The sequence below is a fragment of the Sparus aurata genome, chromosome 14 (assembly GCF_900880675.1).
Source record: "Sparus aurata chromosome 14, fSpaAur1.1, whole genome shotgun sequence".
Lineage (NCBI taxonomy): Eukaryota > Metazoa > Chordata > Actinopteri > Spariformes > Sparidae > Sparus > Sparus aurata.
In genome coordinates this window covers 3,266,266-3,290,752 of record NC_044200.1, presented here as the reverse complement: position 1 = coordinate 3,290,752, position 24,487 = coordinate 3,266,266, and the positions used below count along the sequence as shown (strand labels likewise).

General features: G+C 42.5%; 1 protein-coding gene across 8 annotated transcripts in view; it reads left to right on the top strand.

The window, feature by feature from the left end:
- Positions 1–24,487, top strand: part of LOC115595606 (protein bicaudal D homolog 1-like) — a 52,189-nt gene that overhangs the window by 11,436 nt on the left and 16,266 nt on the right. For 5 of the 8 annotated variants that reach the window (XR_003986730.1, XR_003986729.1, XR_003986728.1 and 2 more), the window contains exons 2-9: positions 10,341–10,553; positions 10,820–10,975; positions 11,409–11,713; positions 13,728–13,902; positions 17,604–18,119; positions 18,207–18,385; positions 21,392–21,782; positions 23,379–23,573. Coding sequence is in view for 5 of the 8 variants with exons in the window: in XM_030440267.1 (XP_030296127.1) it covers positions 10,341–10,553; positions 10,820–10,975; positions 11,409–11,713; positions 13,728–13,902; positions 17,604–18,119; positions 18,207–18,385; positions 21,392–21,782; positions 23,379–23,573 (2,130 nt within the window). In the remaining 3 variants the exon portion in view is untranslated. The remainder of the gene's footprint in view (positions 1–10,340; positions 10,554–10,819; positions 10,976–11,408; positions 11,714–13,727; positions 13,903–17,603; positions 18,120–18,206; positions 18,386–21,391; positions 21,783–23,378; positions 23,574–24,487) is intronic. The other 3 variants (XM_030440268.1, XM_030440270.1, XM_030440271.1) reach the window with 1 other exon arrangement.

Genomic DNA, 24,487 nt, shown 5'->3' with positions numbered 1-24,487 from the left:
TTTCTGCCCTTTCCCCCCGGTCAGCTGTCAACTGTAAGAGCTGGTGTAGCAGCAACAACAGGAGAATCCACCTGAAGTGCCAACTGTGACGTCTGGTGGAATAATCACTGGTAGGCTGTTTATCATGGGTTGGCTGGGCTCTCTTGTTTCCAGTCAAGTGAAATCTTAAAGCTACAATGCACAGTATTGCACATCCAACACCTTTTGGTTGAACTGGATGCTGCGTGACAGCCAGAGTTGCCAACGTCAGCCAACGTCAGTGTCCGACCTCCTAACTGCTTCATGTTTGAATGTGCCTGAAACCAGAAGACAGGAGGCTGTTGCAGTAACACATGGTTTGGAGTTCAACAATCACAGATGTCATGAATGGAAAAACGACTGTTAAAAAATTAGCTCTAATGCTCATTTGCATTTGGCATTGATCGCTGTCTTGTATTGCTGGTGCAGCCAGAAACTCTTTTTGTTCAGGTCTCGTTCAGTTTGGCTGTGCTTGCTTTTACTGCAACTGCTTTTATTCAAACATAGACAATGTTATGGAAACTTAACTAAGCATTTTTAGTCAAATACTGAAATTAAAGTTGTAGTCTATAACTATTTTTTGTTATATTTGCTAAAATTGTCATTATGATCTGACAGTAGAATAAGATACCGGTCAACTGTGATGAAATCCACTGTCTGTGGCTCCACCCAGTGGCTGTAATTTGAATTGCAAGAATCCGCCGCTCAAGAATCAACACAAGCAATCAGAGCCAAGGGGCGTGTCTGAGAAGTGTCAGTCATGCTGGTGCAGACACTGCTGGCAGCCCCCCTTCGCAGTGCGTACTGGGCAGTGCCCCTCCCCCGCACTGTCCCTGCTCTCACCTGGTCAGATAGGTTCAAACTCAAACTGTAAACAATGGTGGAGAAGCAACAGAGCAGAAAAGTGGCCCACCATTGCCCACGTCAAAGAGAATAAATAAGAAGACTGATGAAGCAGCTTCAAAAGAAAGAATTGGACCGAGCCAGAAAGAAAACTAGGACAAATATTTGTAATATTTGTAAAGACTCAAGAGCGACGCAGAGTTAGCAGCTTTTCTGCTGGACAAGTAAGGATCTCTGCTTGATATATGTTTCTTCCATGTTTTAACCACAAGGCTATGGTGGCAGTGGTTACAGTAATACTTGCATATAATATAGCGCATATCGGCCTATGATGTTGCAGTCAACCTATATAGCTTGTTGGTAAATCTAACTTGTTAGCTTGTATGCTAACTCCGGTGTTTTAGCTTTGTCTTTATGGCTACTGGTAAGCAAAGTGTCTTTCCAGTGACCGGGCAGCTATGATAACATTAGTTTGTGTTCAGTACGCTCTGAAGTGGTTGAATTGGTTTAGTGAAATAAAGTTACTCATGCTTCACTGTAATTTAGATGTATTGGTCAGAAATAGAACAATCAGGGCTTATTTTGTTGTCGTTAATTTGAATGCACCATCTTGGTTATCTGGCGTCCTCTGTTACCGTGGTTACAAGCCTGCTTGTGCACAGCAGGCTCCTCTGTGGGAGGGGCTTTGAAGGCAGGGCTGCAGCAGCAGAGAGGAAGAAGGAGGACCTGGGAGCTGTATCATTCAAATATTCTGGCTAAGTCCACTTTTTTCTAATAATTCCAGACTGCAGCTTTAAGTACAATGTTGAGGTACTTCATACCTCTACTTCACTACATATGAGAGGCAAATATTGAATTTTTGTATGTATAGAACAGTACATTTATTTGATAACATACGTTACTAGTTAGGTTGCAGATTACAAGCTGTGTCAGAGCCTCATTATTGAATGAATGTACATTATCAACAATCAGTTTAAATAAAGATAATATATCACACACATCAGCTTTTCCTGGGTCCACAGATTCTAGCTTCTACGAAAAGAAATCTCAGGCTACAAGTGCTCGTGTACAGTATCTACAGTCTCATATTTCTCTTTCTCTGTCTTTCCTCCTCTCATTAACTCTCCTTCTCTCTCTCTGCTGCTGCTTGTGTCTGTCTTTGTTTCTTGGTCCCACATTAAAGAGGACGCTGCTGCAAGGTTTATACTGATCCATGCATCTTAGAGCCGTCCACACAGATAAAAATGAATGCGGAGAGAGGATAGTAAAAATATCGTCTCCTGCAAATGAAAGCTATAATTCTGCTTCTTTTCTTCAGGGGCTTAATAAAAAATGGCACCACACAGGCTTTTTTTCATCATTTTAACCACCATGCATGATACAACATGGAATTATTAGCTTTTTCATCTACTCAAATAACCAAGAATTGTATGAGTCAAAAGCAAAACTCCAGTTTAAGACTGAACTTGGTATTTTTGGTTTTTGGTTTTGGTATTTCAGTATTAACGCACAAAATGACAAGGAGCCTTTCTAGCTTGCTCAAAAGAGCAGATAATCGTAGCAAAGTTGTGAATACCTGCACACATGTGCCCTGGGGCCATAATTATTTTCTCTGGCTGTAGTCCCTGGTTTGGAGCTGCTGTCAGAGCAGAGATACGTGTATCTATATGTGTGCAATTGTCCTCAGATGACAGCAAGAAGATGAGAAAGCTTGATGTCTACCTGTCTTTTTAAATCAGACTCCCTGCATGGAGGCAAAGTTTAAATAATAATGTCTTTGTGTGTGTGTGTGATAGAGAGAGAGAGAGAGAGAGAGAGAGAGAGAGAGAGAGAGAGAGAGAAGGAGCTTCTCTTGCAACTATGCATCTATTGCAGGATAATTTGCAGTGAACTGACCTTGATTCACAATGCAGGCCCCCCCAGCAGGGCTTGGACACACAAACACACAGCGGCATCAACACAATCCAAAGTTAAGTCAGCTGTCTTATTGCAGTGGTATTTAGCATATGTTGTCTATCGATCTGAGCAGATTCATGGTGGGAGGCTCAAGTGAATGACACAGCAGACTGCAGTCCAAAACACCTACACTCCCAACTCATCAGTTTTATTGGGTGAGTTGCATTGTGGATGATGTAGGCACCAGGTTTGAGTGGATTAGAGGGGTGATATCTTTTGATCAGTTGTTTTCAAACTATCCATATTGGGTCTAACAGTATTAGTGAGTGCAATGCTAGACCAACAGTCTGCTTTTCAAAACGTTAGAGTTAAGAGGTACACTTTAAAAACAAGTACAGAATAAGAATCTAGAACTGGACAGTTGAATTACCATGTATTTGGAGAGTTAGGCTTGGCTTGGGATTTGTAAAACAATGACTTTGTTCCATCTGCTGCTTGTCAAAGAATGAATTAATGTAATCATGAGACGGAGGATGCTCACTGATGTCTGCCCGGCACAAGAAATTTAAAATTTCCCTTATTCATATGTGAAAGTAACAAATTGAATTGAATATTTTCATATTCTCAAGAATGAGTATGAGATAATTGGGAGGATGGGGCAGAAATGCTTGCTGACTAGGCTACCTTTATCTGTCTCTGGCTCACAGCATCTATGCTGATTGAGTTAGACAAATTAAATTCCAGTGAATGGCTGCATGATGTGCAGATCTGCTATTTGGCATCACACTAGGTCAAATACTTGAGTAAATGAACGTTATGTGAACCGAACAAGTAACAGATGATGATGCGTTTGTCCTTAAAATCTTAATTCAGTGGCTTTTGTAAGCTTCAGCATGGTATTGTGAATATTAGATGAATACATTAGGTTCACCCTGCTTCCTGTCATAGCAGGGCTTGCTGGATCTAAATACTTGAGAAGATTTTGCACTGTCAACCATTTTGCCAGAGCAGGTATCACTTTTCACACAGGGTGAATATTCCATTTCCAAACCTGAACTCCCAGCTGTGCTGCACCATAAAGTCACTCTGATGTCTTTGCCGTTCCCACAGCCTCACTCAGCCAAGGACAGTTTTATGGGAAAATCTTCAGTCTGGGTGGATTAGTATGCTGACAGAGCAGCCAACCATGAACGCAGGGGAGACAGACAGAGAGAGATGAGAATGATAGATCAAGTGAAAGAGGGAGATGAAATAAATAAAGGTGTTGGTGATGGAAAAACTAATTTTGTTGTTGTGGTTGTTCTTATATACGTGAATGAATAAGATGACTCTTTTATCACAATCATCGATCATGTCTGTCCTGTGAGGCCAGTGTGTCCTGTCACAGTGGGCTAGCAGGACACTGTTCTGTACTCTGTCCCTGTTCTCTCTCTCTCTCTCTCACTGTCTGTGTCGCCCTTGTGCTTGTCGCTCTCAGTCTGAGACAGGATGAAGTCAGACTTAGCAGTAAGGCACTGTGTCAACTAAATAGGACACTGGTCTCAGAGCAACAGTGGGAGCAAGCAGCAGATTAACATATCACTACTGGCCAGTTCAAACCTTCTAGAAATCACCTTCAGCTTTTTTACAGCTCAGATAAATATGCTCATTTCACCCTTGACCTACATGAGGGACATAGTTAACTGCTCAGGGGTCCTGGGACAAAATGTCACCTTCAACAACCCTCAATGACTGCACCAAGGTCTGTAGAATCTGAAGCTTTGCAATAACCTCTTTACGCGCTTTATGCAAATTTGCTAACATGCTCAAAATAACAGTGTTAATCAACACGTCACACAAAGTACAGCCAAGGCTTTTGGGAATATTTTTGGTTTTATTTTGTCATAGTATTGGACAGAAGCTAATCTTGATCCAGTGATGGCATAAATGAAATTCAACAGATCAGTAAAGTCAGTAGGATTCATTCAACAAGACCTCATACCTAAACGACTGAATAGGTCGATTGTGAGTGACTTCCAGAACAACATATCACCACTGTAGTGTACCACTGACAGTCTCCTTTGCGTATGCTCACAGTTAAGGTAAGGTAGGATTAAGGTTGAGGCAGGAAAATTACTTGGGTAGGTTTTAGGCACTAAAACTGTTTGGTTGGGTTTAGGCACTAAAAGTATTTGCTTTGGTTTAGGCAATACAACTATTTGGTTAGGTCTGTTATTCCATACAACGTATGTGTTTGGTCTAAGTGCTTTGGACACCCAGCAAATATCCTGTCTGATCCTGCCTGTTATGTCACCAGATCCATCAGAGACATTTCTGTAATATTGTAATTTTTCTGTAATTTTTCTGTAATTTTGGTCATTAAAACTGCATGGCAACTACTGGTTTGTCGCATTCCCCCATTGTGTCTGTAAACGGCCCATTACAGTACAATCTTGCCAGTCAGAGACCCAGCGGATGCCCTGTTTTAAGAGGAACTTTATGACCTTTTATATATCCTCCTGTGCATCTCCTGTGTGGAGAAGGGCCCCATTCAAAGAATATAGACAGGAAGCCCTCAATATGGCACACAGGGAGGTCTCCTCTAAACCTTGGCTCCTGAATTTTCTGTTTGAGTGGGCTACAGACTTTTTAAACACCACTAAAGATCTGACTGATTCTCAGCACACTGATCTCCAACGTCCCAGCTCCCACACTGGGCTAAGCTTAGAGTCTGCCAACCCTCAGTCCCGGGCATCCAGCTGTTAGCCCAAGCTTTAACCTTCAACCAAGCCTGAATTGTGCTTCTCACTGACATTGACCTTTCCAGTGCCCAGCTACCTGCCTTTGTTGCTGCCCAACTGCTCGTCTTCATCTCTGCCCAGGTGCTTGGCTCTGTCTCTGCCCAGAGCCCCAGAGCCAAGCCTGCCCAGCACCACAGCTCTGGTGACGGGGGTCCTGGCGAACACCACTCCAGTTCTGGTGTCAGGGGTCCTGGTGTAATGCCACTCAGTCTGATGGAACATCCAGTTCCCTCAGCCTCTTCCTAGGCTGAGGGAACTGGATGTTCCATCAGACTGAGGTTCCCAGTTGGCGGCCTGGCAGACTCTGGTTGTGTTTGATTAGGTATAAACACTTAAACTGGTTAGGATGAGACAATGAAACTATTTGGTTAGGGTTAGGCACTAAAACAGCTTGGCTAGATTCAGAAAGCATTGTGTTATAGGTTAAAAATAACTACACAAAGTATACGACAAATTTTATGTCATATACATAGTGACGTGAAAGTCCTGTGTTTGTTTTACCCAACTATCCCCAGTCCTACTCTCCATGTGGACTTCTTTGCTTTTGCTGCCATAATAACTGCTAAAGTCATTAATGGTTGTGTTATTGATAAGGATGGGCTGGATTGGTTATCTGAGGTCTGAACTTGGTCATCGCAGTCCATTCAGTTGTTGCTTAAATGTTTCAGTCCAGACTGAAGTGGAAGACGGACTGACCAAATGCCATCTCAGCAGCCATGCAGGTAGTGTGGCTAAGTAGGGTATGTATCTAAGGTGGCTACTGCCTGCTCACACTACCCCTCTACTGGATCCACCATGTTTCCACAATCTGGATTTTTAATGATACAATGGAGAAAGAAAGGGGAGGTTGGGGGGATGTGGGAGATAGTCAGGCAATGCGGGTCGAGGTGAAGCCTGAACAAGTGAGTCTTTAGTCTTGAGTCTTGAGTCTCTCGCGAAAGATGGCAAGTGACTCTGCTGTCCCAACATTGGTCGGGAGTTAGTTTCACCACTGAGATGCCAGAAGACAGAAGAGTCGTGACTTCACTCACACCAATGGTGGTACCAGCCGGCCAGCTGATGTAGTGGAGTTAGGTGCTTGCAATGGGGCGAATCAGATTGTGTTACAAATAAGCCACAGGTGAAATTCTGTTTTAGAGAAAAATAATCAGTTTTCACACAAGATCTCAACTTTGAGGGAACATATATGGTTATGGTATGTATATTTTTTATTAATGGAAGGAACATGCACTACCAGTGTTACCAGCACATGGTCACACACCCATTCACCAACCTCTAAACTCATCAGTTTTCCTCCTGAACTTCCTCAGATCAATCCTGGTTTCATCTGAACTTCAGTAGGAGACTACATTATTATTTATTATTGTGTTTTCAGTGGAGCCTCATTAATCTCTTGAGGAACTGCAGCCCAACATGTGTGCAGTTTTCAATGCAAGACTGGTTCAACGAGCAGAGGGACAGAGAACAGCCCTGGGTGTTCAGGTCCCAGCTGACTCAAAGTGTAAACTGTACTTGCACTCTGCTCCTGTGGGAAAATGCACAGTGGACATTAATCCTTTGCACAGTGATTGCTGCAGTCATGCCTGTAAGCTAACCGCACATCGACTGGACTTTTCTCTGAACCAACACATAGAAGAAGTGTGAGAGATTCAAAGGAGAGTTTCCCACATCTTCTTTCCCCTCCTCTCTCTATACAATGGACAGCTTATTGATTTTTAGCTCAATATGTTTTTCTCCTCAGTGTTCATTGGAGCAGGGGCTGAGCTGTGCTCAGTAATGAGGCCAATGAAGCTGACTCACCTCTATTCATATAGAGTAGCTGCTTTTACAAGGACCCAAATATAACACTAACTAGAACTGCAAGCAGTTATGAACGGGGGCCAAGCCTCCCCACGCGACTCGGACCCCGCGCACCACAGAGCCCACGGAAGTTGGCCCCAAAGGATGACGGGCTCGGGGCAAAAGTGAAGACACAGGCCAACGTCTGAGCCATTGTATTCGCTGTAATGGGAAGTGCACCAGAAGTGCAAAAGGCTGAATGTGTGCCGATTTGGATTTGTTGTAATAAGCCACGCCCACATTGACCAGTCATGACCACCTTCAAGATATGGCCTCAGGATTGGCCCTACATCATACCGACCAAATTTAGTAAAAATCGGTGCAGCCGTTCAAGAGATATAAACTTCCCATATTTTTTAGCGCCCCCTAGTGGTCAAAACTCGCCAAATTCGGCTCATCCCTTCCCAGTGTCACGGCAACCAAGGATCTCAAATTTGGTGTTAATAGCATGTACACTTTGCGCACTCAACGGCCACCATCTTGTCTACGTAGCGGAAGAAGCGGAGCCAGGCAGAGGCGCTCCGCTCGGATTTTTTTTTTTAAATAGCTTCTGAGACAACAGCGCCTGCAGTGGAGCCATATTGCAGGATTGTAGGATTGTAGTTGTTAAAAAGTAAAGCTGTAGATGCCTTATGTTCACCGTTCAAAGCGGGATGTTTTTGCCGCGATCGTAATTTCCGGTAAGTGCACCACGGAGTATTATATTTTGGAACAATACTCACCTGCTGAAATCTGCGTACTTAGTAAGTGTGGATAGTGTACTACGTTTAAGTGTACTCATGGAAGTATGGATATCGGAACACAGCACAGGTCCTGCTGAAGAGTGTACGTGCCAAGTTTCACGCAGATCGGACAAATTCCCAAGGTGAAGTTCGAAAAAGTACGTTTTGCATATGTGGCGATTTAGCGAACGAAATGTGCAGCAGAAGTGGGCGTGTCCTATGTCAGAGTTAAGGCAAAAATGCGTTGGCCTAGGTTATAGAGCCCCCTGCAGGCGGATATATGTAGTTTTTTGTGTCTGAGATATTCGCAGGAGTCTGGGCCAACCCTCCAAATTGCACCACCCTCCCTTGCACGGTTTAGCCTGCAGCACCACTTTTAGCCGGAGAAAAATACAAACAAAAATCTTTACAATTACAATAGGGTTCCTAGCACCGCTGGTCCTAGGAAAATGCATATGCAAGCATACGCGTTCCCTCGGCCCCTCGGGGTTGGCCCCCTAATAATCAGAATAATAGCCCAATTAGAAAAATAAAAATGCCTCATCTTACCATTCACGTAATCTGTTCAATAGGAAAATATGAACCATATAAGCCCATAATCCAATATTATTGGATTGAAATGCTCAGTCCAATACAGTGTAGCCTCTGGGAGGGACAGACACCTGGTGGCAATAAAACAGAACTGCTCTGTGACTGAAACAGCATTTTTGTTGGAGATCTTAAAAGATTTAAGAATTGTTGAACATTGATGCTGGAAAGACTTTGAAAAGAGAAACAAAGTTGGAATGAACCAAACCAGACACACAAATACAGTATTGTCCCCAGGATACGTTGTGGGTCCATCTTGAAAACTGTAAAATTAGGAGGCTGAATGAATGAATTGTGTTTTCTCAATAAAGTGGGAAAAAGGCAATTGTTTATCTTTTGTTATATTTTGTTCAGATATGACAATTCACTGCAGGCGGAACCACTTTGTGCATGTCAAAAATGTTCTATTCTAAAGAAATGCTTTGGGGAATGTAAACATATTTTATTAGATCACTGTATTTAGTGTCTATAGAAACAGTTAAGTTGGAATCTGAGTGTAATTAGAAGAATTTCAATCCGATGAAAGAAAAATTGTCAGTGTAACCACAGCTGGTCAGTGCTCTGTCCTGTCACACTTTCAGAGCTGCATCTTCTGCTATCACTAACTATGAGCTGACTTTCCATTCTTTCAAGTTGTTGTAGAGTATAATCTGGAACATGATTCTGTGAACTTCTATGGCATGAGGAGTTGTGAACCCACACCAACTTTTACCACATTTTATCCATATAGCTGAGTGACATAAAAATCACCCCGAACATATTTTACAACATATATTTCGATGTTCATATCAGATACATGTTATATGTATTACATATTATACATATATTGACACTTATCGGAACCAGATTTACAGTAAATTCATTTCTTGCTCAACAAGTGAGCTTCTCAAAAATATTGTGGCTCATAAAAAGGTTGAGAAACGAGTGTCGGAATGAGTCATTTTGGTGATTATATTTTCTCGGGAAGTGGGAAATTACTTCAGTTGGTATTTTGATCATTATGTTTTCCAGCCAACCGTTTCCCAGAATTAAACCCTCATATGCATTAATATCACACCCTTTTGGGCCTTAATGATTGTTTTTACAAAATGTCTACATTTAGATAAATTCCTAACAGAATCTGGTTTCTACTACATTGCTTTAGCCTATTTGCAACTATGTATCACCTCACACATGTTGAGAAAAACCAGCTTGTTCACCGTTGCCGTGTAGAAAAAAAAAATGGATGTCCAATGAGAAGAGGGCAAAATCTGTGTGAATCACACAGATTGTGAATCTGAGATCACGTTTTGTGAGTCTGTGACAGGCTCCCCAGACACGGTGTAAAACAGTGAAAAAAGCAGTATTAAGACCAGAGTAAAAAAAGCAAGTCTGGTCTCCATATTGCTCAGAGGGAAAGCTCCAAAGCGAAGTATTAAAAACAGTTAAAAAGTACAAAAAGTAACATAAAAAGAGGAAAAAGCTCAAAAGTGAGCGGGGGCTGCTGTAACAGGCTGCCACTCACACGGTGCCATCTTTGCTATATAGAATATACAATAGCATTTTTTGGATGATGCCCTTCTATTAGAGACCATTCATTAAACAGAACTAGTAGAAAATGCATGTCATAGTTATGTCTGGACGACTCTTACTTTCCTCTCCTACCCTGTTCCAGGCATTTGGCCAGGCCTACTCCACCCAGCGTAAGGTGGCAGAAGACGGGGAGACCAATGAGGAGACACTGCTGCAGGAGTCTGCCTCCAAGGAGGCCTACTACATGGGTCGCCTCCTGGAGCTTCAGTCGGAGCTGAAGCACAGCCGGGCATCTACGTCTAACGCTCAGGCTGACAACGAACACCTGAGCACAGTGCTGCAGGAGTTGAGGGAGGTACAGTACAGAGTTAGGGATTTCATATCATATATCATTTATCAAATCATATTATATAACATGTATGTTATCCTAAAAATCAAAAGAGTTACTCAGAGTTATAGCTGACCACATGGTTGCTTCAGGAAGAGCATTGTTATGAGTATGTCTATTGTCAGTCTCTGTCAGGTGAAAGACAGTCACTTACATGCTGATCAAAGTCATTTTCTTGGGTTATCTCAATTCTACACATGCCGCTCCAGCTTTGATTTGTTGAACTGTCTCAGCAGAGTAATGAGATGTTGGAGCTGCAGCGCAGCAGGATGCGGGAGGAGATCAGGGAGTACAAGTTTCGAGAGTCGCGGCTGCTCCAGGACTATACCGAGCTGGAGGAGGAGAACATCTCTCTGCAGAAATTGGTGTCAACACTCAAACAGAATCAGGTAAACATGATTCACTCATACATTGTTCCTTTATTTGCTATAGTCAGAAGCACCTTACTCTACATATGAGACGTTTATACGTATACATAAAACCAACTGAATTCAAGTAGCACAGTTTTATTTTTGCCACATATACATGTTGTCATAGATCTACTCATGATGTCTTCTTTGTGATCATTTCCTGCGATGGCACGCACCTAGGGTGTGTGTGTCTGTGTGTTTAAACAGGTCAAACCCTCACCAAATTCAGCACTCAGCAGACACTCTGGTTCTCTCTCTTCTTTTACTCTCTCCAGACTGTAATATTACATTCATGAAATAAAGTACATTTCCCCTCCAGCTCCAGTCAGCAGTCAACACTGAAGTACTCCTCTAACCATCTCTACTCTGTGAAGCAATTTGTAAATTATGTTTTGCTCAACTCCTGGTGTAGGTGGAGTATGAAGGCCTGAAGCACGAGATCAAGGTCCTGGAAGAAGAGACAGAGCTCCTCAACAGTCAGTTACAGGACGCGCTGCGTTTGAAGGACATCTCAGATGGCCAGCTGGAGGAGGCGCTGGAGTCTCTGAAGAGTGAGCGTGAGCAGAAAAAACACCTCCGCAGGGAGCTGGTCCAGCACCTCAGCATATGTGATGTGGCCTACACCGGCAGTGCCCACCTGACATTCACATCTGCACCACCCAGTGGAAATGCCACTCCAACTACTCTGCTCTCCCCAAACGCAGAAGAGCCGACAAGGTGGATAGTGCACACTCATGAAACCAATATGGAAAGAAAATGCCAACCATTTCTCTTACAAATACATTTATAGCCGAATAATTGCCTCGGAGCATTTGTTTTGGTGGTTTTCCAGAAATGTAGGATCTTCTGGATGGTTGGGCAAGTAGTGCATGTGACTCCATCACCAGATATTCAGCCTAATAGCCAGGATAAATCTGGGCCATGTGGGTTTCTGTGAAGCACGAATATGTTGAAACTCTTTTCTACTTAAATATTTTGCAAAGTTATATTACTTTTGGTTCAGTTTTCAGTTTTATGTTCTGACAATCCTGAGCTTATATCCTTGTTAGGTTTATACACAAATTGTATATAGTTAGGTACAGGGAAAGATCCCGGTTTGGCCTAAAATACCTAGTTTTGATATGAACTAATATCTCATCCAAAATATCTGGTTTTGCTGCTTTAAGTGGGCTGGTACTGACCGATACATGGTACCAGCACTTTTCAATTTCTTCTTTGTTGTACTGTGATGTTTCATCAGGTACTGGCACTTCTCACAAGCTAATGGGCTGTACAAACATTGACTGTATTGTTACATTGTTGTTACTCAGAGATGAGCAGCAGACAGACACACAGGCTGCGGGCATCAAAAGCGCCCTCTCCACAGATCAGCACAAAGGTCTATGGTACTTTTAACGTAATGTAATGTGAATGTGATATGACACCACTGTAGAAATGTAAACCAAAAAAAAGTACATCTGACACATTTGAACGTATCCATGATATGCACAGATGTCAGGGAGACAGACGCCCCACTGACCAGATGGTCAAAACCTCCTTTGTTCTCTCTCTTCTCCACCTCTTCATCCATCGGGCTGCCTGCCCTGTTTGCTCTTCAGAGCTGTTCTCCAGCTCTGCTTCCACTGTGTCTTGCCTCCGGCTCATCTCCTGGAATATTCTGGGCCAGCAGCTGCCGAGAGCTGCCAACTGCAGTTCCAGCAGTCCCAAAGAACTTCTCCCCACAGAAGCAGCGACGCAAAGTCCTGCTCCTATTCTAACTCAGTTAGCACCAGCAGTTGCGACGCAAAGCTTACAAGCTACACAATCCGAGAAACACCAAGCAAGTTAGCACTGAGCTGCTATCCATGCAAAGGAAATGAGGGACCAGTTTCCTCCACCAACCTTCTTTCATCGAACACTTCACAGCGAGGACAGCACTGTTCAACACTGGGATTACAACCTTCTCTTGCTTGGCTCATCAGCCAAGAAACCACCAGCACCTTTTCTCACCTTGTTCAGCCTGGACCATATCACACGCACATGTGATATCAGTCAGCACATGGTGTGAGCACCACCATTGTTTCCTTGTCAGACCTAGCTGTGATGGTAATTTCGGTTGTAGTTATTGTGTTAATTAGCAATCAGAGTTACAAGCTGACAGTTTAGTACCTTCTATGAGACTGATTTAGTGAATTGACTTTCGTTTTGCCTTCTTCAAGGACGATGCTCTCAAGACGATTTATCCGATTAGCCAAATTTAACCCAAATTCCCTATTAATTTTGCGTAAAGGCACAACAATGTGTTAACCCATCTCTCATCATTTCCTAGTGTCTGAGTTGAAAATTGGCACAGACTAATACGCTGGTGATACACACACACTACATGTTGTATTATAGTCATGTTGGTTTGGCTCTGCACACTTATCCTCATCCTGGATTAGCAAAACAGAACCATAAAAACCTTCAACCATGCTTTAGATGCCAGGAGCAGATTTTACGGTTGTAGATGAACAGATGAAATATGTTGACAGTAACATTGCATGCATTACATTTCTTACAAAATATATCTGTTGCTTTTTCCATTTTTATTGCAGTTTTTAGGAGATAGGTCAGAAGTTGTGTGTGTTCCCTTGGATACTCTACTGTTTATTGTGCTGATTATGAATCTCTCTAATTTTCTTTACTTGCCATGTGGGAAGCAAAATGGCTCTCCTTGACTTGAAAGATAATGTACTCTACTCTGATCTCTCAGGTGTAACGGCCATCTCCAGTCTGGGACTGGAGCAGGGACAGCAGCAGGGTCAGGGCCCAGGGCTAACGGAGAGTACCGAGGACCTGGTAGGAAAGCTGAGGGGACAGTGACAGCAGACCTCTTCAGTGAGATGAACCTGACGGAGATCCAGAAGCTCAAACAGCAGCTGATGACGGTAAGACTGCTCCCTGAGCAACCATATGCAAATTTTTCACTAAAAGAAAGCATTATCAAGCATGAAGGACCTTGTTCAAAATGGGAGCAGTATAAGAGTGTTAAATGGAACAAACACCACATCGATGAGGGCTTGGTATCTCAGCACTTTGTTTTCCTAGATTTTAATCTTATATTCTCAGCACTGCTTCATAACTCCTCATCCTCCCCAACTCACATCCCTTGTGTGTGCAACAAGGGTTCCATTCTGGGTTCAGTCCTTTTCTCACTTTATATACTCCCTTTGAGCTACATACTAAGGAAAAAGTTCTGTGCCTCATCTCTTTCACCCTTGCATAATTGTTTAACTGAAATCAGAGTGGATGCACCAAAACTATTTCCAGCTGAACAATAACAAAACACATTTATATATACATATCTTTGAATTCATTTTAAAATATTATTACTTACTTTTAAAGAACCTACTTCTTGCTGTTTCCAGGTCTAATTTTGTGACCAAATGGGGTCAAACTTATTTTGCCTCGGCCCCCAAACTCTGGAATGTACTTCCGGAACCCAGTTTTACGTTTTAAAAAATATTTATTTTTGGATGGCAATTTGCAACCTGGTCACCAGAGGAAATGTTGGCAATGTTTTCTCTGCAAACCATGGATATATTGAATCTTAATATTTTTTATGCTGCAACTTGATGTTTCTCTAGATTCAATTTTCCATTTTATGTTGAAACAAACATAGCTGCAAATAATACCAAGTTCTCTTTAAACATATCGAATGGTGTTGTGTTTTCACCATTCACCCCTGCAAAAGTGGAAATGCATTCGTCACTGGCTTGGTAGCCTTCTCTCCTAGTTAAAACTTCACTATTGTGACATTGTAGAAATGTCATTATGGTATGTATGACATGTGCCTAAGTATTACTATTTTTTATTCTGGCAACTGAACTCCATTCTTATAATGTTGTACATATTTGGTAAAGCGTGTATGCATAATTTAGTTTTTTATTACCTTTTTTTATTTTCAAAGTTAATTTGTTTTGAATTTTGCTTCACTTTACCTGCTTCTATGCTTTGTGAAGTGCTTTGTGCAACAACAACAACAACAATAATAATAATAATAATAATGATAATAATAATGATAATACATGTTTTGGCTGTGATGGAAAGACGTATCAGTTTTATTCCTTACTTTCAACGTCTGATGGGTTCATAATCCAGCATCAGCCTCTCTCAAACAAGACTTTTGAATAATTTACAGTAATGCTGCCATGCTGTCATACAGTATCCCCAGAGCAGAGCCCTCTGTCTCTCACTTTCTCTCTTTGTCTCCTCCTCCCACACACAGTCACACACTCTCTTTTCAATCAGCTTTCTCTCTTATACGTTCTCAAGCTCTCAATGCCCTTTTTAAACTTCGCAACCAATTACTTGGTGTATCAAATCATGCTCAGATCAACACAGAGCTTTTATTGTGCGTATTCACACATCCATGTGTGTGCACATCTACTTCAGTTCCTGTAGGTGTAATCCTATCCTTCCCCGCAGCCTCTCTGATAGGCTGGGCTACAGGAAGAGCTTATTTATATCTCAGCTGACACACTGCACTATCGACCACTCTCCACAGGATGGGTGGGTTTCGTGCTTCTCGTCTAGGCTGCTCTTATTAAATGTTAATGAATCCACTTTTATGCTACAGCATTGTTTCTTTACACCCAACAGAACTTGAAGTATTTAATAAGAAAGGTGTTATAACAGCTATATGGAATATTGTACTGAATAAGTATTTGTTTTCTTTATTATAGAATTGAGTTCAAAAGATCTCAGATAGATAGATGGTAGTGGAGATGCATGTACACTTCAGAGATAGCATTTAAACAAATCATGCAGGGCGTTACGACCATGTGTCTTTCTTTCTTTTTTAACATTATGTCCTCACAGATAACACACACTGTGTGTGGGAGAACTCTTGTAGGTTCATGTCTTGTACTAGACAAACTTGGGATCTTGTCGCTGCTCTTTGCATTTGGTTTCCTTCGCAGTGGCGTCTGAAAGCATGAAGAAGCAGTTTTTTTTTCTTTCAAAAGTTCATTACATTATTACAGGGTTATTGCAGACAAGGCGCCCTGTGGAGTGTTCTTGTATACAGACACAGTTATCTTCACCCCACCAAAACACTGATTCTCTGAAGCCTAACAAACATGCTGATTTCTTTATTTATAAAAGGTTAGCCAGTCAATTATCTTTGAATATTTTGAAAGCTGTCTACTATATATCCATTTACGCCTCAGTATGTGTCTTGGCACCTTACTGCCACCAACTGTTAATAAGTGTTGTTACATGAAATTGAGGATTATTATAATATTTTGATATACATGTCCAGTCTTGAGGTAAATAGCTGGGCTTCTACTATATCTTTGCTTTTGCTTTAACTTTTCCAGTAAACATGATCATCACTGAATTTAGCAGGAATGTTGATGACTTTAATCACAAGTCTATGTGCTTATATGTAGGTCCCTGTAAGGGCTGTTGAGGTAAAATAAAAAGAGTTTAACAATATGTGTCTACTGGTTAAACTGTCTAATGTTAAGTAAGTGTAAACTCATGAAAAGGTGAGTGAGTTGTGATACGAGTATCAGTTCAAGTCACATTCGTCATTACCACCACACCAGAAAGACAGGGAACAGCAGAAAGCAGAACATCATATAGCTCATCACACTGTATCCTCCTCTTTTAAAAAATATATAAATAATCTAAATCAATTACACTTTGCTCTTTTTCTCATCTCTGTTGAGATCAAGAATAATCAGGCCACTGGAAGGATATGATGGTGACACAGAAGCCACTGATAATGTAACTGTGGTTACTTTTATTATGAATGTTGACTGTATTAGAATCTTTATTATTATTATTCCTTGTTATTATCTGGCACCTTTCAACTCCTGTATATGCCTCTAATGCCACTAATAATATATATTAGTTACAGAGGCAATTCAAATATCAAAATGTTCAGCTATTTTATGGCTTGAACACACTGCACTTTTCCTTGTATTCGCAAGTTTTGCAGTTGTGGTTTCCACACTAACATGAGCAATCAGCAACAGCAGGGGGTCACACACCGCAAGATTACACACATGAGATGTGACATAGGAATGATATGGTCCAATCTGAACAGGGCTTTAGGAATGGTGTGTTCGTACTGAACTTTTATAAACCTATATTACTTTTTAAAAAGTTACACTTTTTTTCATCAAAATATTGCCATAGAGAATGAATGGGAGGCACATGATCTCAAGGTTGGCAGACCGTATGCCACCTCTGGCTACAACTACAACCTTTACCATAAGAAAACATTCCAGTACAGTTAAAAACTTCACCTAAAACTCGACCTATTTGAATTTTAGCTGAATATCCCTGCACTAGATCTCTAGGCTCTGCAATCAAATCACATGGATTCTCTTACCACTGTTACACGGACGACACCCAACTGTTCCTCTCCTTCGATTATTGTGATAGGTGTGTCTGGGATAGTCAGTTGGGTAGCCAGATGGCTAATTTCCTGTTATTTGACCCTTTACCCTTGATTTTTGGCTGTGTAGTGAATTTTAGACCAAGTCTAAATTTGAAGGGTTTGTGTTTAAAAAGGTTTAAAGATGTCTGGGACCATAGATGCTGTACTTTTCCCTCATTTTGCTGTTGCCCCCTGCAGGTTGAACGTGAGAAAGTAACACTGATGACCAGTTTGCAGGAGTCCCAGACTCAGCTCCAACACACCCAGGGGGCCCTAACAGAGCAGCATGAGAAGACCCTCCGCCTTAGCCAAAAAGTCATTGCCCTCCGACGCTTGCACCGCAGGGCCCACCTCAACCCGGATGCCCATGCCAGTGCCACATCTCAGCTCCACCATGAAGCCCTGATGGAGCTGTGCGGGGATGAGGAGGAGGCTTATGATGAAGGAAGAACTGAGGAGGATAAGAGTGAGACACTGAACAAAAGTCAGGTATTTTCATACCAGACACCAGGGCTGGAAATCCTGCAGTGCAAGTACCGTGTGGCTGTGACAGAGGTGGTGGAGCTCAAAGCAGAGGTGAAGGCTCTGCATGACAGACTGGCTCAGTGTGCAGAGGGAGCAGCGGGGGAGAAGCCAAGGCGGAACGTTCAGCTCCAGAAGCTGGAAAGGCAGGCTGCCTCATTGGAGAAGAGCTGCCGGGAGGAACGGGAGAAGGTAACCCTGTCATACTGACTGTGTCCATTTGTATAGAATGAGAGATAGTTATAGAAATAAAGGGTTTCCTCTTCTTTCCTTTTATAGATTTGTAGCCTGGAGTCGGAGTTGCAGGCAGCTCAGTCAGCAGCCACTGAGAGCCAGGGGGCTTTAAATGCAGCTCAGGATGAGTTGGTGACACTAAGTGAGGAGCTTGCCCAGCTGTACCACCATGTCTGCCTGTGCAACAATGAGACGCCCAACCGTGTCATGTTGGACTACTACAGGTCTGACTGCTGTTTTATTAGTAGGACACAGACAAAATCAAAAGGTTGAGTGAGTGGTCTCAAAGTTACAGGATTGACATCACATTTTGCTGTGCATGCATTACAGTGGGGGCAACTATGGGAAAATGTGATTAAGTGATAACTTAATAACTGAATATAGGACCTCTTCAGCAGGCTAAGCTTATTGTGTAAGGCTTTCTCTTTAAGCTGTTCCACTGGGAGTACAGAAACCTTTTGTCACAGCTCTAAGAAACTGTCCCAGTCAAATCTTTGTTCTCAGTCTGCCAGAGTGGTCAGGAAACTTCCTCCTTGCCAGAGATGAGACATCCAGTATTTCAAACGATTTCCAGAGCCAGTGGTCAGCCTGCCATGGCCCCCACTGTCCCCTGACAACTATCTGGTAATGCACTGGATGCCTACACTTGTCCGAATAAGTTGTGGCTCCATATGGTAATAGCCTTGTTGTTTCCTCAGTCAGGTGACTGGTAAGGTCCTTGGCAGCTTCTGGTAGAAATCAGACCACAGAGCTGGGATCAACTTGTTTGTTCTGCCAGAACACAATCCGGTTGCACCCTTGTTGCACCAGAACAATGGACTAGTGAAGAGACAGTTTTTATGCCTCCCTGCTACAACAGCCATAGTCAGAAGCATTTTGTTTCTTAGGTTGCCCATGCGTCAAAGTTATTTCTGGGACACATTAAGGGACTTTCTTTAAATTGTGCATAAACACTTGGACTCAAGGATTAACTGATTAGATTGTGGTTCAGTGCTTTAAGCGGAAAGTGTTGGTGCTCACGATAAGTGTTTTTTGCGGTGCTGGGGGACGAGGTCGGGCTGCTCAATGCTGCTTCATCACATGGCCAGTCCAACTATGTGTGATACTGTCACTATAGTGTGTCACACAAACATAGCAATTTAGTCATTAGTAGAGAAAAGACGGCAAGAACGGGAAGCTTAGTGTCACATAGTGCCCCCAAATGCAGTTTATGTAGGACCATTAGGAATTTCCCAGAAAACCTGATAGGAAGATGACAGTCAAGAAGAACAAGTCACAGTACTCGTACTCGTGCTCGTAATGCATACCTGTGAGTACCGGCCTACTTAAAGTACTGTTGTTGTACTCAAAGTTCAAGATCGCTGTGACCACTTCCCCATCTTATCTCAGGAATGCCTTGAGGGAATTTCAATACATCTGGCACAAACATCCACCTGAACTCCACTTGATGAAGAAATAAGGATTTGGTTGTTCAAAGTCACAAAACCATGTTTTGGAAATTAGTGTTTGGTAGATTATTTCTTTGTTGTAACAATGCTAATTGGCAATAATTCTTATACTGTTGGAAAGTCTGTTTATTTCCCTTTTAAACAGTGCCACATTTGTAAGGAACATGCATTTGTGGGATGAGCAGCAGAGCATGTATGTAGGTTGCATCTGATTAAAAATATTACCAAATCTTCTCTGCCAATACCAAACAGCTTATTTTGCTGTTGCTATTGACTCTTGTTTTGAGCTTCTGGTACCTGTGAGCATGTGTCCTGCTACAGTGGTCAGTTGGTGTCTGCTCCCCTGGGTAGGACCGTGCGATGGGGTAACGTCAAACTGGTGTTCCGCAAAACCACGTCGCGGATTATTTGTAGTGAGCCCTCGTACTATCTCCAAACTGAAGGCCAAGTTCCATATAACAGGGGATGTCAGAGATAGGCAGTGAAATGGGCCTCCCAAGAAGACGACACCCCAAGAAGACTGTTTCTGTAACCTTTCAGCACTTATGAACCATGAGTAGTCTTCTACAGATTTGCAGTCAAGGTTTGCAGGACGATATGGCTGACAGCTCGCTGCCCAGACAATCCAGAACAGACAATGTCCATTCTCATTCACTGTCAGGAGGCCTAACATGACTGCACTTCACCACCAGGACCGTTTGTGCTGGTGTCAGCACCACATGCACTGGAACCTGAACATGTGGAGGAACGTTATGTTCAGTGAGGAATCCAGTTGGATCGTAGGTTCAAAGTATGGAGAAGACGCGGACAACACTATGCTGATTGCTGCACCGTTAGAGAAAAACAAGGCTTGTCATCATTGGAAGCAATCTCAATGCAGAGATGAGATTCTGTGACCAGTGGCAATGCCATAGCTCCAAAGTCTGGGACCAAACTCTATCCTCCAAGATGACAACGCCCGCCCCAGCAGAGCGGGGTTTCTCAGAGACTGCCTCCAGAATTTTGGAGTGGAGAGGATGGAATGGCATCTTTATATCTTAGATTAGATTAGATTAGATTCAACTTTATTGTCATTGTGCACAGTACAAAGACAACGAAATGCAGTTAGTGTCCAACCAGAAGTGCAAAAAGCAGTAAAGTGCAAAGTTTGTACAGTATATATAACAAACATGGAGATGAACATATATCCAAATGTGTAAACACAGACAAAGAACTTGACTGTTTTTGTTTCTCTCATGAATTTACACAGTAAGAGACATACAGCAGCAGTCCAACAGCAGCTCATTGGTTTTGTTCATATTGTTCTTAAGGTGATTGCTGTTGCACCATGTGATGAAGCTCTCTATCAGTTGTCTGTAAAAATAGTCTCTAAGTAAAGATAGCATGTTTCTCACTGGAATTAACCATGCCAATATGTTGAGAACTTACATTTTACAAACACACTTGATACGTTTCATTAAATTCCTTCAAAGTCTTCACTTCATGTTTGAGTCTGGACAGATTTTGAGGCAAACAACATGCTATGCTGTTGATCTGAAACCTTAATGTAGGTTTTAGTTTGGAGTTATGGAGAAGGAAAATACTGAACCATTTATTTCAGACAATAAAATATGTTTGCAGGCAATCATCATTTGTATAACCACTTTGATTTCAAAACAGTCACAACACTGGCTGCAGGCTACTGGAATGAGTAGAGATGGTTGGTTGGTGAATATCTGCTACAGATATCCACTACCATACTTAAGGTTCTGCTGTATCAAATGTATTTATTTTGTCTTCCAGACAAGGCAGAGGGCTCAGGGGCCTCAGTGCCAGTCTTAAAGCCATGTCTTCAGACAACAGCAAAGTTCTCCTCACACCACGCCTTGCCAGGCGGCTGGCCGCTGTCGCTTCGACAACCTCAACTCCTGCGGAGTCACGGAGTCCCTCAGAGTCCCCATCCAAGGAGCCTTTATCTGGGGAGCGTGGGAGAGAGGAGAAGGAGGGGGACAGGGAGGGCCTCCAGTTACCATCGGATCACAGCCTGCCTCCCTGCACACCTCCGACCCGCTCACCCAGCATCAGTGCCTCTTCATCATCATCGTCATCATCATCGCCTGCCCTGGAACCAGCCGGTGAGCTGCGCAGGGAGCCCATGAACATCTACAACCTCAACGCCATCATCAGAGAACAGGTAGAGCTCCCTTCTTCCTGTTCATCTCTTCTGCACTCATATTGCTTTGATAAGATAGATAGATAGATAGATAGATAGATAGATAGATAGATAGATAGATAGATAGATAGATAGATAACTTTAGATAGATAACTCATGGCAGTAGGTACATTCAAGTACAAATACAATGAAAACACTAGAACTGCAAGCAGTTATGAACGGGGGCCAAGCCCCCCCGTGCAACTCGGACCCCGCGCACCGCAATGCCCACGGAAGTTGGCCCCAAAGGATGACAGGCTCAGGGCAAAAGTGAGGACACAGGCCAACGTCTGAGCCGTGGTATTCGCTGTAATGGGAAGTGCAGTGGAAGTGCAAAAGGCTGAATGTGTGGCGATTTGGATTTGTTGTACTAAGCCACGCCCACATTGACCAGTAATGACCACCTTCAAGATATGGTGTCAGGATTGGCCCTACATCATACCGACCAAATTTCGTAAAAATTGGTGCAGCCGTTCAGGAGATATAAACTTCCGATAATTTTAGCGCCCCCTAGTGGCCAAAATTCGCCAAATTCGGCTCATCCCTTCCCAGTCTCATGCCAACCAAGGAACTCAAATTTGTTGTTAACTGTGTCCTATTCTATCTGTACCATATAAATTTCCAAGCTCTCAGTATAATAGTTTGGCTGAAATTAATGTTTGTTGTTTATCTTGTAATAAGCCACGCCCACATTGACCAGTCATGACCACCTTCAAGGTATGGCCTCAGGATTGGCCCTACATCATACCGACTAAATTTGGTAAAAATCGGTGTGGCCGTTCAAGAGATATAAACTTCCCATATTTTTAGCGCCCCCTAGAGGCCAAACTTCGCCAAATTCGGCTCATCCTTTCCCAGTCTCATGGCAAGCAAGGATCTCAAATTTGGTGTCAGTAGCATTTAGTTTGACCGAGATATCAAACAGTTTACATTTTTATAGCTAGCTACAGAAATTTGTTCGTGAATAATTTGTGCATTTTTTGACCAAGCAAAATTCTTTTGAGAACTTTAGATCAGGTCCAGCTAAAGAGTGTACGTGCCAAGTTTCATGCAGATCGGACAAAATCCCACGGAGAAGTTCGAAAAAGTAGGTTTTCCAGTTTTTGCGAAAAAACGTTCTAACCGGAAGTGGGCGTGGCCAATCGCAAAGTTCAGCTCCATTCAGGGAATCTGGGGATACAAGGTTTTTGAATGTGCGACATACAGTTTGGGAGTTATAGGCAAAAACGTGTTTTCCTAGTTTATAGCGCCCCCTGTAGGTGGATATATGTAGTTTCTTGTGTCTGAGATATTTGCAGGAGTCTGGGCCAACCCTCCAAATTGCACCGTCCTCCCTTGCACGGTTTAGCCTGCAGCACCAATTTTAGCCGGAGAAAAATACAAATAAAAATCTTAACGATTACAATAGGGTTCCTAGCACCGTGGTCCTAGGAAACGTTCCCTCGGCCCCTCGGGCTTGGCCCCCTAATAAGAGCAAATACAGAGCCAATAAGACACAATAAAGTACTATATACAATATACAAAAAAACAATAAAGTACTATATAATATATAAAACCTTTCTTGTCTGCTTCCCCCAGGTGAAGCACCTTCAACGGGCAGTAGACAGGTCTCTGCAGCTGTCCAGACAGAGAGCTGCAGCCAGGGAACTGGCCCCTCTTCTGGACAAGGACAAGGAGAGCTGCTTGGAGGAGATCCTGAAGCTCAAGTCTCTGCTCAGCACCAAGAGAGAGCAGATAGCCACCCTCAGACTGGTGCTCAAGGCTAACAAACAGGTAAGATGTGTGTGAAAAAATATTATGTATGTAATGCAAATATAGTGGCAATGCTTTGGTTGTGATTGTTGGTTCAACACAACAGTTGATTAAAGCAATTTTACGTCCATAACATGTCTTTGACTATTGGAAAGAGAAAAGGGTAAAAACACAGAGATTTCAGTTTTCAACAGGTATGCTAATGAGCATATATTTAATTAAGTAGCCTAATTTGCACATATAAAGATGAGGTATATGTAAACTAGTCATGCAAAGAATAATTGTGGTAAACAGTGAGTCACAGACATTAGTTTAAGCAGGCACCTCTATGAAAACAATAAAACACGGGCTTGTATATACTACAGTACATCATGTTTAAACATGCGATGAAAAAATACACTGATATTATAATTGTGTGTGTGTGTGGATCTCAGTCCATGAATCAGATGGGACGGTTCATCATCCTGATTAATAAAAGGTGCGAAGAGAGGGGAGAATACGCCCTTATGAGGAAAATATTAAAGACATTACCTGCAGTGATCCTCCAGTTCAGTCGATAAAGTTCAGTGATTATTTAAAACTCCTGACTTGTTCCCTTTGGAGAGCTCGTGTTCATGGAAATGTTTCAAATAACTGAGAATAACTCAACGGTGTGAACCCACCTGTGTAGGAGCATCTAATGAGTCCTTTAAACATCAGGAAACAGACTGCAGCTTTGACTTTAGACCATCTTTATGTTGGTCTGTGGTGCTGTCACTTTCTGCTGCCTCAACATAGCAATCCTCCATCAGTGGGCCTGACCACACCTCACTTTAAGGTGGGTGCAGGTACATTTGATATTTACACAACATTGACGACACTGACAACTGTGTTGGTCTGAAACTAGCAATGACACTTACACTGTGCTGTGTGCCGCTTTGCACTGAGTGTACTCG